The 17,008-nt window shown below is 37.6% G+C and overlaps 4 protein-coding genes across 5 annotated transcripts; all 4 read right to left on the bottom strand.

Moving 5' to 3' along the window:
- Nucleotides 1-95: 95 nt before the first annotated feature.
- LOC112188752 (translation initiation factor eIF-2B subunit delta) lies at nucleotides 96-3,124 on the bottom strand. Of its 2 annotated transcripts, none has more exons than XM_024327948.2 (7): nucleotides 2,564-3,124; nucleotides 2,343-2,489; nucleotides 1,910-2,259; nucleotides 1,050-1,794; nucleotides 847-943; nucleotides 704-758; nucleotides 96-444 (listed from the first exon to the last, which is right to left on the bottom strand). In XM_024327948.2, exons 1-7 carry the CDS (start codon nucleotides 3,021-3,023, stop codon nucleotides 382-384), a joined length of 1,917 nt encoding a protein of 638 aa, XP_024183716.1. In that variant the 5' UTR covers nucleotides 3,024-3,124; the 3' UTR covers nucleotides 96-381. The 2 variants fall into 2 exon arrangements, with proteins under 2 accessions (XP_024183716.1, XP_024183717.1); XM_024327949.2 differs by having other exon boundaries at nucleotides 2,343-2,477; nucleotides 2,564-3,123.
- A 387-nt stretch (nucleotides 3,125-3,511) lies between these two features.
- On the bottom strand, nucleotides 3,512-6,049 carry LOC112188762 (cyclin-B1-2). Its single transcript, XM_024327963.2, has 4 exons — nucleotides 5,867-6,049; nucleotides 5,671-5,771; nucleotides 4,676-4,773; nucleotides 3,512-3,787 (listed from the first exon to the last, which is right to left on the bottom strand). The coding sequence occupies exons 1-4, from the start codon at nucleotides 5,990-5,992 to the stop codon at nucleotides 3,687-3,689; spliced, it is 426 nt and encodes a 141-aa protein (XP_024183731.1). The 5' UTR covers nucleotides 5,993-6,049; the 3' UTR covers nucleotides 3,512-3,686.
- Nucleotides 6,050-7,107: 1,058 nt separating this feature from the next.
- Nucleotides 7,108-8,833, bottom strand: LOC121051340. Its single transcript, XM_040513610.1, has 3 exons — nucleotides 8,756-8,833; nucleotides 8,141-8,380; nucleotides 7,108-7,921 (listed from the first exon to the last, which is right to left on the bottom strand). Exons 1-3 carry the CDS (start codon nucleotides 8,831-8,833, stop codon nucleotides 7,367-7,369), a joined length of 873 nt encoding a protein of 290 aa, XP_040369544.1. The 3' UTR covers nucleotides 7,108-7,366.
- A 5,391-nt stretch (nucleotides 8,834-14,224) lies between these two features.
- LOC112188754 (transcription factor DICHOTOMA) lies at nucleotides 14,225-15,174 on the bottom strand. The gene has a single exon (XM_024327951.2). The coding sequence runs from the start codon at nucleotides 15,172-15,174 to the stop codon at nucleotides 14,233-14,235; it is 942 nt and encodes a 313-aa protein (XP_024183719.2). The 3' UTR covers nucleotides 14,225-14,232.
- Between the last annotated feature and the right edge of the window lie 1,834 nt (nucleotides 15,175-17,008).

Raw genomic sequence — 17,008 nt, 5'->3', positions numbered from 1 at the left:
AAGCATTTGCTAGATATATTAACACCAAGCCATATCCAAATGGCATATTTCAAACATTTTAAGTACGCATCCAAAGATAATCCCAAGAGACAGTATCAAGTAATACGCAGCTTAAGATAGCACTTCAGAATTACCAAGTTTGGGTACATGGTAATCAAATTATACATGCCTCAAGTTGAGCATGCAAAACTTTGTAATGAGAACTTTTGACATCCGAGTTTGTCACAATTCAGAGAGAACAAAGGGTAATAAAAAGCTTGTCACTATTCTGAATGTTTGTTAAGGAAGGCCGCTGACACTGACTCGCTACTTTCAGCATGCCTACAAATTCTGGAGGACTTAATGAATTATGATCATATTCAATCGAAGCACCTGAACAGATTACATCCATAACTGCTCTCTTCGGTATTCCCGGACAATGACAGGTACGCTTGTAGGTGGAACCTAAAAGAAGTAGAAATCACACGTTTTCATGGTGCACTTGTTTCAAGTAAACATGCTTAATAACCAAATAACGGTACAAATTCAAATGGACAAACAAATCTCATGGTAAGTTTTAAGAATATCCAGTTCTTTCCATGACCTGGCTTCACAATATGCACAGCTAACTAGCAAGTTCAAAATTCACAACATCAAGAGTGAAACCTTTACTGCTGTAATGCAATTTTAGGAACAATTACTTGAAGAAAATAAAATTATTTACCATGCCATAATCTGTGATGATCATTGAAACATAATCTGAAGGCAGTGCGTCATAACTGCCAATAACAAGTTAAACAGAACTGCCAAGGTTAGTAAAGGGATTGTGAATCGTGATAAAACAGTAAAATAATAAACACTTCTTACATCAGATTTAGAGGTTGAAGATTTCCACAATTAGCTTGATTATTCAAACAATTGATTTCCTCCATACCAGGAACCTTTGAAATCACATCTGGATCACCTGCCAGAAGTGGAACGATGACCTAAGTAATCAAGCAAGTGGAGAATGCGATTTATCATAAACTGTCAGAATCACCATCACCAAAATTAAAGTTTGTAGTGCATACCGAGCTCATTAGAGCAAATTGAATCAAGCTGTACCCTTTCATGAAACTTATATGCCTCACAACATACTAATACTGGAACACGGAAAGCATGAGCTACCATAGCAACAGAAGCAGTCCCAACCCTCGAGTAAACTGCTCCATTAGACAGAACTGAAGAAGCACCTAGAAAAACTCGAGTAACTTCATGCATGATGTAGGAAGTAGCATTTATATGAGTGTAAGTACAGCTAATCCCCTTTCCTACCAACCTACGAAGTAAACGTTGCCCTTCAAGCTTTGGTCGAGAGTCTACAACAACTACGCGAAATTGTTTGCCAAGCTCATGGGCATGTAATAGTAACATTTCAACTGCAGTGGACGATCCATACGTTAGAAGAACATCACCATCCCTGATTTTAGTAACTGCATGCCTGACTATCACCTTATCTGCAAGTATGATCTTCTCAGTTATGAACTGTTCAATATCTGACTGAAGAGATGCTTTTGCTTCTGACTCCAACAGAGTCAAAGGTAGCTTGGCAATTCGACTTTTTAGAAACCTAAATGCATTGCCCATGCTGATTGAAAGTGGCCTGCACTCTATTAAAAATGATACATAACTACTCATTTTTGCTGTCAAATCCCTACTAAGGTTTTTCTCAGGTGGTGTCGAATAGTCTTTAATGGCCTCCTGAAAAGCTTGAAGCATGGCAACGCACCGAGCATTACCACCAGATATATCTCCGGTTAAATACTGTAACCCAACCTGGGAATTGGCATCAATACCAAAAGTTATACTTTGATCACTGTCATAATTCCACAACAACCCTCAACATCATCAAGCAAAATGTTCTAACAAGCTGGCATAGTCCTGTAGATACCTTATAAACTGCAGGATGCACAGGGTCAAGTTGGAAAAACCTAGACTCGAGATCAGGAAGCTGAGTTCCATGCTCGTATTGAGGCAAATGCCTAAACAGCTCAACCCTGTTCCTCGCCTCAGTTTGCTTAACCACCGAACGCCTTTTTGCCTTCTCCACACGACTCGTATCATCATACTGCATCCGTGGAGGAGGGACCTCTTTCTTCCTTTCTTTCTCCACCGGACGTTCACCACCACCACCCTTCTTCTCAGAAGCCGCCACAGTCGGCGCTTTTGTGGCCTTATGTGGTTTCACATTCACCGAAGCCGAAGCAGCAGCACTTACAACAGAAGCTGCCTTTCCTTCACCTAACAACACAATGCAGCACATAACTACTATCAGAATAGGTCACAAAATATGATCAAAGCGTACAACAAGCATATCAGGGCACCTTTCGCAGCAGCCTTTGCTGCTCGCTGAGCCTCCTGAATCGCTCGCCTTTCGGCTTTGGTGGTCTTCTCCTTCAGTGGCTTCGAATTCGAACCTTGCTCATTCTCCACTTCCACTGATGCATTTCTAGCTTTCCCTGCATTTTTCACTGTTCAAATTTTCGGAATCACAACTAAAGCCCTAGTCAACTGAAATCAAACCAAACAGTGTTAAAACAGTTACCAGAAAATCCAGAAGGAATCTTCATCAAGCCAGTAGCGGGGACGCTACTGGCCGTCACGGCGGCAGTCAAATCGAAGCCTCTACCGGGCAGCGAAGACGACATCGTCACGGCCGCAGCGGGGCGAACCGAGTTGGACCGGAGCGGCCGGCCGGGGGAGAAAGCGCACTCGGCGTCGGCGCAGGGGGAGGAGGCGGTGGGGGAGGAGGCGGGGAAGAGGTCGGAGGGGGCGAGGGAGTCGCGGCGGCCGGGGGAGGCGGGGGGAACGGGAGAGAAGAGAACGGGACGGGCGGCGTCGGAGGAGTGACGTGGCGGGGGGATCATGACGGGAGAGAGGGAGTTGCCGGAGGGGGAAATGTCGGAGACGGGAGGGGAGGAGGCGATGGGCTCCGGGGCGGCGAAGAACCCGACTTGGCGGACCTTAGGGTCGATGACGGTGCGCGGTGGTCGCCGTGGGTCCATTTGAGAAAGATTCCGAGGGTATTGAAATTTGGGGGAAGCGTAGTAGTAGGCTAAGTTAGTTAGTCGCAGAGACTGGGGAGAGTCCACCTTAACTTTTAGAAAGCTGGACCAGTACAAACAGCCAATTTTGTATTCGTTTTCTTTTGTAATTTTTTTTTACATTATCGTTGAAATTATGGACGATAGTGATCTCATTTGTCGACATCTTTAAAAGATTCTTTGTTTGAGATTTTGGAATATGATTCAATGTTAATTTGGTTTTCATTCGGAATAAGTTCCATCTTTTATGAATGAAGACTTGTAACTCGAGCGGTAAGAGAGCAACACCGGTTTCATAGATCTTTTGGGAGCCCTGAAAATCCAAAGGATCTGATGTGCGAAATTCTGTTTCAAGAACAGGGAGCCATATCTGGTGATGGCATAAACACCCGCACGTTACAAACTCATGAGATTGAGCAGAAAGTATCGAAATTAAAGCTTATGCCAAATACAAATGTAATTGGATAGATGATATGATATCCAAGACGACTACAAAGTACATGTAACACCACATATCAGAAACCAGGTTTCTGAATTTGCTCATTTTAAAAAGCAACATTAGCATAGTTGTATAAATCCGAATGACAAGAGCACAATGTTACTAATCCCGGATTCCGTCTTCTTTCAGTAAAAACTAGGGGCAACCGGACCCTTGGAAAGCCCAATCCGAACTTCCATTGCATGATGAGTGTCTAATGGCCGAGCAGTCTCAGATTCGCGGGGATCTGCAATTTATACAATAAAACATTAGGAACTACCAAATTCTAAGGCAAAAGAATGAATAACATATGTTGCTAAAGGGAGCTTTATTCAAGTAGATGCATCGATCAAGGAAACTGTAATAAAATGAACTGTTCCTTTTCTATGTTTATGTTAGGCTTGTTACTAGGCAAGTACAAATCAAAATGTAAATTATTCAATATATGCAAACAGAAGTCTAGGCAAGTTGAATTTCTTGAATTTAAACCATACAGGCCCATTTGAGGAGTAGACTTTCATTACTTTCAGGTCAGAATTCGTCATTTTCACTTGGAAAAATTCAACTCATTACTATAATGAAAATAACGTAAAAGAAACTAGTTTTCTATCTTACACATGGAAAAAAACCATGAAAGAAACTAAGATGACACACCAACAAAAGCTCATTATGATATCTGATTATCAATTCTTTCTGAAAACCAATTGATTAAGAATGCAAAGACTAGTACTTTTGCAACTATTTCAAACTCATTAGAGCTTACTACAAATGATTGACCTCCATGCTAACTTCTATTTACAAGGGGAGAATTCATTAATATACAGAACTTAACATAAGCACTTGTGCGAACTTAGGCTTACAAGGGAGAATTCATTGATATCAAGAATTTAACACAAGGAATTGTGATTGTTAGACAAAAGCTTGATCACTTATTTTCCGACTTAGGCAAAAGAGTTAGAAGAGGATCCCAATTGATTTTTCTTCTACAAAGAAATGTTTGGGAGAGTCTAATATCTGGTAACTATGAGGGAAAACAATTGTTTATAGATAGAAAAATGAACTATCAAAGTAACAACAATATAAGATTGGCTTATCTTTAGTTGTTCATAGTTTCGTTCATGAAAAGTGTTCTTACCATTCATGTAATCTTCAGGACCGAAATAATCCAAGTCTCCTGTCAGAGATTCCAATCCCAGCATTGAAGAAGGAATTGCTCCAGTAGGCCTCTGAAATCTGCAGCCATTTCAAATAATGAACCAAATAAAGACTCAAATGTCACTCCACTTTACTGGTATAAATTGGCATTACAATATCAGCGAATACAATTACAAAAAGTGGAATAATTACACCAATACTTTACAAGGAAGTAACATACATACTCAACTTTTGTAACCAAAAGATGCAAGCATCATAATAACAGGGCATAGAACTACACGGACAAACACTTTCTGTATTACGCAAAAACTCAACGAAATGTTTCCCAACTGCCCAACTGAAGACCAGATATATAATACAACTAACTAGTAAGCACACTGAATACATGAAAGCTCCTTCTCATATAAAACAAGACATCTCAATTGATGTGGAGTTGGTGATTTCCCTGTATAGGCCATGAACTAGATCAGAATCACTCTCAATGAGTCCCAGCTATACAGCAGGATGACAATACCCTCCAGCCAATTCCAAATTTGCAGTCAAGTGTATACGTTGTATTCAGATGTTCTAAACTTCATCAACTAATTCCTAATTCAACCCATTCTTCAGCTGGTGATTGAGATTAACGACACAAACAGCAATAAACTAACAAAACAAAGTGTACAAAATAGAGTTCTAATACAAAAGAACTCAGCTTAAACCTTAATTGGACTTAGAAACAACCCCACAGTCTTTGCCCAGTAAAGAAGCAACTCTCCGAAAAACATAACAAATTGATCTAGCCCATTTAATCCGTATGCCTAGTTTTCACTCTAGCCATCAACCATTAATCACACAACTAGGTTTCTAACACAACCAGGCTTAGCAAAAAAAAAAAACAACCCTAATTGAATCACAAAAATCAACCCACAACAACCCATAAACAGAAGTCAAAATTGTTAAAAAAGAAAGAAAAGAACAAAAAGGGACTCATACCGCGAAAGCATTTGCCTTTCGAAATCCATCCTCATGGGAAACGCAGTTCCATAAGTGTTGGCCAAGATTCTCCTCTCCATCTCCTCTTGCATCTTCTTCGTCTGAAACCCACCAAACAAACAAGCTCAAAAACCCTAGAAAATCAACAATTCAAACAAGCCGAAACACATAGAGAAAGAGAAGAGGAAACTAGTACCGATTGGTGAGCAGATTCGACTGGGTGAGAGCCAACGAGGTTGCTCTTGACGCTGTTAAGACCATAACGGAGCGTGTCGTTCTGGATCCCTCCGATTTGGTGCTCGATGTTCTTGGGTGCCTCCATTCTTCTTCGCCTTCGTTCTCTCCAAGTAAACCTGTTTTGCTTTCTTGAGTCTTTTCTTCTCACTTCAATTATATATATAGGAGTTTCTTTTCCCATTTATTTTTGTTTTGGGGTAATTGGGCTTTGAGGCCCAACACTGTGGTTTGATCAGCGGTCCAATATCTTCAATAGCCCATGTATTCCTTGTTGTTTTGAGTCGGGTAACTTTCTTTATCAATAGTCCTTGTACTCCTTCCTCCCCAATTGATGGAATTCGGCCAACCTCGGTTGATACATGGTGTCATGGTGATCGGTTATGATCCTTAGGGAAGAAACGGGATATGATGAGTGGTTAATATCGCATTGTCCGATGGGTGTCCGCCCTTGTTCGGTTACGACAATTGGACACGCTTGGCTTTATGATTTGATCAGAAAAAAAAAAATAAAATGGTGATCGAATTGGGGTTGAGTGTATCTCGAGGCATGATTAAGATTGACGCTACTTGAAACTACGAAATGGTAAAAATGATATTCATTAGTGCAAGTATAAAAGATGTGCATGAAATCACTATTGGAGATTGATTTCGCTTTTTTCTAACGGACTCAAGACATTTTTATATGCCTTTCGAGTTTTATTTACTGCAAGCAGATCTTATATATATAATCAGCTCAATTTTACGGGTATATGACTGCAACTTTAAAAGATAAAACTCCCATATAGATTCATTTGGTGCGTCGGGATATGTTTTTGGAGTGTTGGGTTTGACAAAAGAACACTAATTCTCATATATATTTGAGATACTCTTATGGTCCATTGGATATATGAAGTAATTACATTATACAATAAAACTTAAAAATACATCATTCAAATTAAAGTTTCATCCTTTGCAAGTAGAGTGGAGGCACGTAAGGTGGCAGCAGCACCAGCAATTGCCCAATGGATCGATGTGTCGTGATCCATGAAGGTTGTGGCTGTGGTAGTGGGAAGTGGCCGCGGGGAAGATGAAGGTTGGGGGACGGTATTTAATGGTACAGACAACATATAGTACGTTGTAGTGACTACTGAGGCTAGTGCAACATATTAATCGCATAGTTAAATGAATTTCAAAAATCATCAATCTTATATTCTCATTCACTTTTTTTTTTTTTTGACAGAAAAAGTTACAACAATAAAGAAAAACCACGACTAACACCTCTTCCCAGTTGATCCAAATGAAACGCTGAGCACACAGAAAGGGGTAGACAGTAAAACTAAATTCTAGGATGAGAATAATTATAGGCTAAATTTGTCAAGTGATCAGCTATAAAATTAGCTTCTCCATAAGCATACCTGAAGATAATATCCTGAAATTTAGTAGCCAATCGCTTAATGTCTATAATTAGAGTCCTTAAAATCTATGGAGTCATCGCAGAGCCTTTGATACAGTCAATTAAAAGCTTTGAGTCTCCTTCAACAATAAGATGAGAGAACCCTTGAAGATAAGCTGCATGAAGACCCTCATGTAGAGCCGTAGCCTCAGCAACTAGAGTATTTGTGTCACCTAAAACTCTGCAAGCTGCAACTAAAGGATTGCCATCAGAGTTCCTAATAATGAAACCAATAGAAGCTTTTCCGTTCCTGACTGCACCATCAAAATTTAGTTTAAGAAACTGGTTAGTCGGTGGATACCATTTAATGTGCATATTAGAATGTAAATGATGACCATTCCAGCTATTATTTACTTGGTTATAAGTTAGGCCAAAATGAAAAGCATCATACCCAACAGCAGTAGGTGACAACCATTTCTCCTGGAAAATAGCTTTGTTTCTAGCATTCCATATAGACCAGAGTATGAGAATAACATTAGCAAGCACCTCTTTATAGTTTCTAGTATTACTAAGAGATTCTAACCAAGAAATTAACGAACCATTCCTATGAAAGGGGTTGCCAATTTGAGTTTGAGACCAAACCTGAGTAGCAAAAATGGCAGTTTTTGAATAAATGGTCCAGAGTTTTATATCATTATTACAAAGAGAACATAAATGAGATATAGAACTGTTATACGAAGCAAGTCTATCCCTGGTTTTAAGACGGTTACGAATGAAGAGCCATGCAAAAATTTTAACTTTAGGAGGTATATGTAACTACCCAATTTTATCTAACAAAAGAGCTTTAGGATGAGAGTGAACCTGGTTATATTGAATCGAAGAAGCAGTTTTGATTGAAAAACTACCCGACGGGGAAGGACCCCATAAAAATTCGTCATTAGAAGGTTCTATAGGAAGAGGAATAGCAACAATCTGATCAACAATATCTGAAGGAAGAACTATTCCAAATAGAATTAGAAATAAAATTCCAACTTTAAGAGACAAATCCAAGTTATTCCTATCCTGTTCAGGAAACAAATAATAGAGAGGAAAGGGATACACCTAGTTAAAGACCAAAAGATAATTGACATACCATCACCTACAATCCATCTCATACCCTTAAGAATGATATCTCTGGCATCAAGTATTCCTTTCCAAGCTATAGTGTCTGAAAAAGTTTATTATTTCTATCACCTAGTTGGAGCCATCTAGTTTTTGCTCTTTGTGCCCAAAAAACTTCTTCATCTTTGAATAAATTCTCAATGGCATCAGTTAAGTAAAGTTCTTGCTGGACGGTATGATGAGAAAAAGTAGAAGAAGATTGAACATTCTGTAATTGTGTATGCAGATCTCTCAATCGTTGATTTAAGTTACCAAAAACAGTGAAATTCCAATTCCGAGCAAGAGCTTGAAATGCATTTATCTTAGCAACCAAACTTTCAACAGCATTGCCAGAAGTAGCATTCTGCCAAGAGCATCAACTATAGGTGCAAACTCGCTGTGATGTAGCCACATGGCTTCTAATTTAAAAGCTTTTCTTTTCCTAGTAGTAGCAGGGTTAAAAGAAGGATAAATAGGTCCATGATCGGACCCAGTAATAGGTAGGTTATGCAAATTGACAGACGAAATAAGGTAAAGGCCGCACTATTTGCAACTACTCTATCTAACCGTTCGCAAATTCGAGTATTAAGCTGTTGTTTATTTGTCCAAGTAAATAGATTACCAGAGAAAGATAAAGAGATCATGCCTAGTCTATTCAGCTAAGGTCTAAACTGAATGATATAACGGTCAACAAAATTTGAGCCGCCACGTTTCTCTTTTAGATGTAAAATGCAATTAAAATCACCCATAATAAACCAAGGTTCTTGAGAATGGACTTGCAGATTAACAAGTTCATTCCAAAGATCCTGCTGCTGGTGTTTATGCGGAAACATGTAAAGAAAAGTGACCAGCCAGGGAGTAGTCGAACACACATCCTGAAACTTGCAATGAATAAACTTAGGATGAGAGCTTAAAATGGAAATACTATAATTAGAGTTCCATAAAAGTAACAGGCCACCGGAATGCCCAACCGGAGGAACACAAAAATAGTTACAAAAAGGCAACTTAGTAACCAAGTTCTTAGCTGTATCCTCATCTATCATAGTATCTACTAAACATAAGACATCAAACACCATAAGAGTTTTGAAAAAAGTAGGTTGAGAAAGAAAGCCCTGTCGTGAACAGCCTCGACAATATTGAGGCAGATTGGAAGAAAATGGTCAAACTATAAAACATTCTGTTAGTTTGAGACCAAAACAGATACAGAAATTAACAAGAACACACTTAAACAGAAAAGCACTGCAAGGTGACTAGAAATAAACAAAAACAAAGTAAAAAACATGCAAACTTGAGAGGGAGGGAAAAGGAAAGCACGAGGTTGACAGGTTAAGAAAGGTACCAACAGAAATCACAGGTATGGAATCGGAGGAAAGAGGAACTGATTGATCCTTGAAATCAGGTTGCTGCGCTATGAAGTCGAATTCGAGATCAACCAACAGAGACAAAGCTGGACAAACGCCACAAACTCTAACATTAAAAACCGCTTGGGGAAACTACCCAGGTCAAATCTGGGATCGATCAGTAGGGAAAGAGACGAATTGATTGGGTATGAACTCAATTTGGGAAGGAATAAACAAGATGAAGACGAATTGCAATTGGGATTGGAAAGTCGGCTATCAGGTTCTAGAGGTCTCGGGACTTTTGTTCTTGGGAGAGAATGTGTATACATATTCTTGTTCACTTCTTTTGTGGTAAAAATGAAAGAGCCAGCCAGCTACTTCATGAAGGGGAAAAAACAAAAACAAAAAGGTACGTATCGAAGCAGTAATTGACCTTGCTGTGGATAAGCCAAGCCAGCTACTTAAAAAATTGGTCGCGTACTCCATAACTAGCTTCATTGGGGAATTAAAGAGGTAGATTTTGTTGGTTATTATATTAGATATGGAGTATGTCCTCCCTGTCGACAATCGACCTGCTCAGTTTTATATTAGATTTTGATCGGATATTTATATCATGCCACCACAAAGAGATAGCTATCAGTTCAGATTTCAGATCATCCACTCCGAGATATCTATACATATATATCGTACTCACAGCCATATCTCCATGTCCAGAATCAAAACTACTACCAGAACTGCCAGTTAAATATAATATCAGTAACCCTCTTTTACAGACATGCTAGTTCAACTTTAAAGGGAGAGAAAGAAAGAAGAAACTAGTTCTTCAGCTATCACTGATCGCCATCACTTCCACTATTGCACAGAATTGTTCATCTTCTTCACCGTGTGCTGTAAATTACCTCTCTCAAATTATTAGGGCCACTGTTCATCAAGCTCTTTCAGGTAAATGTCCAGTCTGCTTTCATTTCTCCAGCTCTTAAAATTTTTAGTCATGCATGTTCTGTCTTTCTTTATGCCGAAGGGGGCTGTACTCAGTTTGGGTTCTCATGATTCATTAGCCTCACAAGACACTAATTTCCCAGCCACAGCTGTAAAGTCTCCAAAATAGCTAGAGCTTTTACTGTTCTAATTTCTAATGATGATAGCAGTCTTGTTGTTTCTTGCTGGTGGCTTTTTTCTTAATTAAACTCAGAAGTTGAACTTCGTTCTTCATTTTCCCTTGCCATTCCTGTACCTCATATCAGTACTACTGTACTAGAGCCTATAGCTATGACTCATGCGCATGCTAGCTGTTCTTTGTAGTCTTAAATTAGTGTTACTTATTGATATCCTACCTATGCCAAAGAGCTAAAAATGGTCAGTATATCTGTGGTTATCTTCTTAAGCAAAGTAGCAACCTTGAAACTTTGATGCCGGTTCTGACCTGAGCATGGTTTTAAACAATTTGTGCCAATTTAATATTTGAAGAATTTGGCACTTCCGAGTATTACACATGCATACACACTGATCAATGAATCAATGATTGATGCAGGTATGGTTTTTGTTCGAAAATTCGAGTTTAGATACACCCTAAACCGTCGTCAGGCGTATTTAGAGAGAAAAAATTGGAAAATGGCACTAGCTTCGTTTTTCGTGAATGTATCAAAGTCTGACTAAAATATTTACAAATGATATGAATGTACTCACCAAGTTAAAATAGAGGTCTTGCATATAGATGAAAATTAGATTGCGAGAGAAAGAGACAGTTTTTTTTTTTTTTTTGAGAAGAGAAAGAGACAGTTGGGGAGGCAAGAGTATAGTTTCCCACTTTACCTACTCTATATTTTACCCTCTCTTTCTTTCTTTCTCTTTTTAATTTTTTTTTATTTAGTACAAAAATATAATTAAAACTAGTCTGTAATCAGCATATGTAGGAAAAATTTTCGTTTAAAAAAAAAAAAAGGTAATTATTGCAGAAGAAATAGATTCACTAATAGTTATTGCAGAGAGAAAAATGAGGATAGTGGAATTATTTCTTTTTAATTTTCTTCATAAAAATCTATTTTATAATTGTCCTATTTATTCTTGTGATTTAATTTATTCTCAAAATTTTTTAATATTTCAGAGTTAAATCTGTCAAAATTTTTAGTTTTAGCTAACAAAGCCTATTCTCATAATAATAGTATAGATTAAAACAACATGAAATTCACCCTTTGAAAATAAAAAATAAAACATATTAAAACATAATTAATTTTTTTTACATTCTGGTGGGCAATATTGCCAATACTAGGTGAATATTGTACTTACGTTGTAATAATATGTAAAATGTCCTGATTCTATTTCATTGATTTATCTAGAATTTTAAACTTGTGTAGTTTATTGCTGGCAAATAGAACCAAACACTCGATGTTAATTTATCTTTGTCATCAGTTAAAAGACGGTTCAGACGCCCTACTACTTGATATCATAGAATGTGACTAAACCAGAAGTGTAGTAAAACTAGTTCAGAGTCTTCTAAGCTGTCTATCTTTAATTTCAACCGTTACTCAAGAGTCTGACAAAAACAGAAGTTCAATAATCATATGCCTATGACTTCTTAGAATACAAATTGCAATTTTTTTTTTTTCCTTGAGTTCATAATTTGTATTATCAATAATGTATATATAGTCATCAATTTGAGAAGTTTTCGGCTCCTTGCTTGATACAAAGTCTCTTTTTCTGGTATATATCAAAACACACACAGGAAGTCAGAGTGGTTGACATATACTTACTAAACTTAAAAAGAGTAAGCTGTTAAATGCATGAGAAAGAAATCAAGCTGTTAATCAACTTTCAGACCAGAAAAGAAAGAAAATAATAATGATCTAGCAATTCTTCTGGAAAGGTATATTGGATTGATCAGTAGGACCATGCAGAAGCTTGATTAGGCAATGGAAAATATTTATTTCTTTTGCTGGATGATTATAACTTGAAAACAGGAAGTCTTCATGTACTAAAATGATGGAAATGAAGACTTGTTAATTTATTTGCAGAACTAGACACAACACCTTGTCGAAATAAAAAATAAAATAAAATCTTAAAATTATGTTGCTTCTCACCGCATTAAACCTCAGAAGTCATATATGCATGTATACAATATTATAATCAAACGCCACCATACATTCCAAAGATATAGTAGTTAAGCTCAGACTGAGAAGATCGAGTTTCTAATAAATGCATAGCCTCCTATTTCGGAAAACCTTGAACCCCTTAATCATATGGTGATCTATTTTTCCTAGAAGACAGTAGCATAACAAGGAAGTTGAAAATCAATTTTCCTCATGCATCCATGAATATATATGTCTTTCACATCATTCTCACAAAAAAAAATATATATATATATATATATGTCTTGCAGATCCATATGCACATTGGATAGCCAAAACTAGACCGACTGAACTTGAATTCCTGATCGAGCTTTTTATGAATTAATACTAGAATATATCACTCCCCTTGAAACAGAGAAACTACAACTGGAAAAGTTGCAATGCAGATCTAAAAGGACATATAGAGGAAAAAGCCTAATTAATCCCAGAAGATGGTTTTCTTTTAAATATATTTCACTTCCCTAAAATTAGGATATTAATCCCCAAGATACATTACATTGATCCTCTACTACCGGACTACATACATGTAGCTAGCTTTCAATCTCATGCTCTCATTCATGTTATTTATCAATTTTTCATCTAACAGGGAACAGCTTTATATGTATTGTCATGGATATCACCACCTTGATCATCAGCTGCAAACATCAAAGCTTTAAGGTTTGTAATCAAGTACTTAGCTTCTTACACTAATTGACCTCTGTTTGATCTGATCACTTGCTACTCATATATACTCATCTGGACAAAAATTACAAATCCGGTGAATTTTAATGGTTTTCTAGACAATATATCCCTGCTCAAACTCTCAAGGTGCATTTGGATCATGTAATTCCAAATCTGGGATTTATTAAACCCCAAGTTATTTAATTAAACTATATATGCCCGGTCTGAAGATTACTCTTTACATATATTCTTTTTCCAAATCCACATATTTCAAATGTATCACACCTAGTTATTTCAAATACATTCTGTCTAATGTTCTTTGCATTAATTTGGTCTTGTTGACAATTAAAAGTCTTTGTTTTGAAATCAGTCTATCCAAATGAAGCCTTAAATTTAATTCATTAGTGAAATAGTTCATTGCTTGTGTTTCAAAACAATAAAAAGCATTTTTCTAGAGTACAACTTTCTTCCTATTCATAAATAACTATATATTTTCATTTTATTTGTGACTTATCATCTTGAGTGACTGAAAGATATATATGAGCATTCAAATGGAGGTACAAGCATTAGCATAAACATGTATAGCTTACATCTGTTTGGTTTAAATGGTCATTGTAGTCCTTGATTTGTGCTAGCCTCCCAGACGTTGCTATAGATTTAAGACCCTGCATGTTAATTAACAGAAATATTAAAATATATGTCTAGATTGTGCATAGTTTATGTCAAAAGAAGGGGGGAAAAAAGGCGAAGTGTGTCTTTGACACTCTATACCCGTAGAATTAAGATTCATGTTGGTGGTAATGGCACAAATGCTAGGGCATGTGAAGACACTGCCGCTGATGTCCCAATAATTTTGAGATATTGCATTCGGAAATTGGATATTAATGTGGCTGCCGCAATTTGAACTAGGTTCCGTGCTTTTGGGGTTCAATTGAAGGCTTCGATCGTGATAATTGGAAACTGACGGCGCCTTCAGCTTTCTTTTGAGCGCAACAGATTCATGATATTCAGCTTGACAATTAGATAGGAGGGTACTACCCGGTTCTTTATTCATATCTGCAGGTTCAAGCTCATTGAACAAGCTCAACTGGCTACAGATCTGATGGCTCCTCGTACTAGTACCGCACATCTTCTCTCTTGTTCTTTCTCTTGCTCTTGCTCTAGCCTTTGCCCGCGATGCTCTGGCCATTATAGCAGCAGCCTCCTTCATCTTCCTCCTCTTGTCATCGGACGCCTCGTTGTTTATGTCCAAAACATCATCACAGTCCGACGTACTAGAAGATGATATACTAGTACTGTTATTGCACTTGCTCTTTTCTAGGTCTTTGATGGCATTTCTGGAATTGCTGAGCAGCCACTCTAAGGTTTTGCTGGCTTTGTCAAACCCTAGCAAGTCTTGGAGATCGAAGAACTCACGGGCAACATTGATGGAGAGTCTTACCCTCCGATCCCTCAAGCCCTGAGAAGTGAAGATCTTGCTGTGCCGGTCTTTCTTCACAGCAACCACCGGTACTCTCACCTTAGAAACAAAATAGGGATGAGTAATATTATTACCATAACCATAATGCTGCTGGTAGTCTCCAGATGATCGTACGATCGCGTTTGATGAAGCTCCTCCGAGATTGACCATAGTACTTTCCGGTCCGGGTGACAGCAAACAATTGTTAAATAGGGAAAATTGATCATGGTGTGGGCCAAAAATGCCTCCACGGGTTGTATTTTCTTGAGGAAGAAGAGGGCGGTGGCTGTTATGAGAAGAAGGAGAGGAGGAAAAGGGAAAGTTATAAGGTGGGAAAGGAAATACAGTACCACTACTACTAATGTTATTATTGGTGGAAGAGTACATGATTACTTGTTCAGATGAGAGAGCGAGCTTTGCTTCACGGCTTCTAACCCTTTCGATATTTTTCAAGATTCTTCTTCAGAGTCGCTTTCTCTGAGAGCAAGCTCATGAACTTAAAACAGCTTCTGTCTTTTTCTTTTTTCTTTTTATTTAAGAACACACTCATAAGAAAGAAGGAAGATCAATGAGTGAGGCAGTAGTAGTACAGGTGAGTATAAATTTGGTGTGTCCTTGTTGCTTTGCTTTCCTGGTTTTTGTTTTTGCGGTTAACATTTTCTTCGGGAGTGCAAACTCTGCCACTATCATTTATTGTATAGAGAGTAAACATTGGGCTGATCGATAGAGGTACACTGGAACTGGACAAGTATGTGGAATCAATAGGACAGAAGCTCATCAAATTTGTCATCAAGTTGATCTGACGTTACCTAACTCACAGCTCATTAGTAACATAAATTTTGCGAATTAACGAATTGTTTAAAAAAAAAATCATAATTTTGAGAAATGTTTTGAAAACTTTGCGTTTTTTTTTTTCAATCAGTCAGAATTATTCTTTAAATATACGTATTTTTTATTTATTTTAATAAAAAAGTTAAATGTAAGATTTTTGACAAGATATAAACTGAATCATTCTCCTTTAAAATTCATTACAAAACACTTAAATTCATTCCTTTAATCACAATACATGATATTAAGTCTAAATAGAGGTGACTACAAAATTCTTGATCACTTGATGAACATCTAAACATTAATATATATATATAGTAAAGTATATAGAAAAAAGTATGATTAAAAAGCTTGCGAAATTGAAGATTTGTACGGTGCGCCTTATCATTTTTCTTTTTCTAATTTTTTTTTTTACATTTTCAAAATATATGAACATCTGAACATTAATATATATATATATATGTATATAGTAAAGTATATAGAAAAAAGTATGATTAAAAAGCTTGCGAAATTGAAGATTTGTACGGTGCGCCTTATCGTTTTTTTTTTTTTTTTTACATTTTCAAAATATATTTCCTTCCTTAAATGCTTCATATTAATTCAAAAATATATATATATAAAAGCTTCAAGCTAAGATGACAATAATTTAAAAAAAAAAAACAAAAAAAGTGAAGATGACAATAAAATAAATAGGATTTCGCCATTTAGTTAAATTACAACATCTGTCTTTTATAACATTGAAAACAACCAAAGCCACTATGAGATGACCCCTCTTATAGAAACCCTAAAGTCGGCTCTCCCGCTCTCTCAAAATCGATCTCGTCCGGCAGCGCTTGGACGTTGGTGTTGGCCTCCGGGCCTCGCTGATGTTTTGCAGTTGGCTGCCGGACGGGGTGTTGATGCTATTGCTCGGAAAGTTTCTCCAAAAGGCTATGTGCTCCTAGTCTTGGCATGGTGGTCTTGGTAGTGGTCTCTGGTGCTCAGTCTGTGTGTGTGGGATGCCGGATTGTGGCGAAGCAAGATCATGGTGGGATGAGATCGGTGATTGCGGGTCGAGGTGGATTGGATTCGCGGTGGGGCGAGTTCGGGATGCTGCGGATCGTGGAGGCTTGGGTTGACGTAACTCCGTGCAGCTCGTGGTTTGGGAGGGGTAGGGGCGACGTTGATCGGAGTAACA

The sequence above is a fragment of the Rosa chinensis genome, chromosome 2 (assembly GCF_002994745.2).
Source record: "Rosa chinensis cultivar Old Blush chromosome 2, RchiOBHm-V2, whole genome shotgun sequence".
Lineage (NCBI taxonomy): Eukaryota > Viridiplantae > Streptophyta > Magnoliopsida > Rosales > Rosaceae > Rosa > Rosa chinensis.
This window is presented reverse-complemented; position numbering and strand designations above follow the sequence as displayed.

Excerpts from the sequence above, each read along its gene's own strand:
- LOC112188752 (XM_024327948.2), bottom strand. The coding sequence starts at position 3,023 with ATGGACCCACGGCGACCACCGCGCACCGTCATCGACCCTAAGGTCCGC. Across the intron at positions 1,795-1,909 it reads TGCATCCTGCAGTTTATAAG|GTTGGGTTACAGTATTTAAC; the intron begins GTATCTACAGGA and ends GCCAATTCCCAG. Across the intron at positions 445-703 it reads TCATCACAGATTATGGCATG|GTTCCACCTACAAGCGTACC; the intron begins GTAAATAATTTT and ends TACTTCTTTTAG.
- LOC112188762 (XM_024327963.2), bottom strand. The coding sequence starts at position 5,992 with ATGGAGGCACCCAAGAACATCGAGCACCAAATCGGAGGGATCCAGAAC. Across the intron at positions 5,772-5,866 it reads TCGAATCTGCTCACCAATCG|ACGAAGAAGATGCAAGAGGA; the intron begins GTACTAGTTTCC and ends GGTGGGTTTCAG. Across the intron at positions 3,788-4,675 it reads TCCTGAAGATTACATGAATG|ATCCCCGCGAATCTGAGACT; the intron begins GTAAGAACACTT and ends TATAAATTGCAG.
- LOC121051340 (XM_040513610.1), bottom strand. The coding sequence starts at position 8,833 with ATGTGGCTACATCACAGCGAGTTTGCACCTATAGTTGATGCTCTTGGC. Across the intron at positions 8,381-8,755 it reads TTCTGGCAATGCTGTTGAAA|GTGTATCCCTTTCCTCTCTA; the intron begins GTTTGGTTGCTA and ends GTCTTTAACTAG. Across the intron at positions 7,922-8,140 it reads CTTCGATTCAATATAACCAG|GTTTGGTCTCAAACTCAAAT; the intron begins GTTCACTCTCAT and ends TTTGCTACTCAG.
- LOC112188754 (XM_024327951.2), bottom strand. The coding sequence starts at position 15,174 with ATGGTCAATCTCGGAGGAGCTTCATCAAACGCGATCGTACGATCATCT.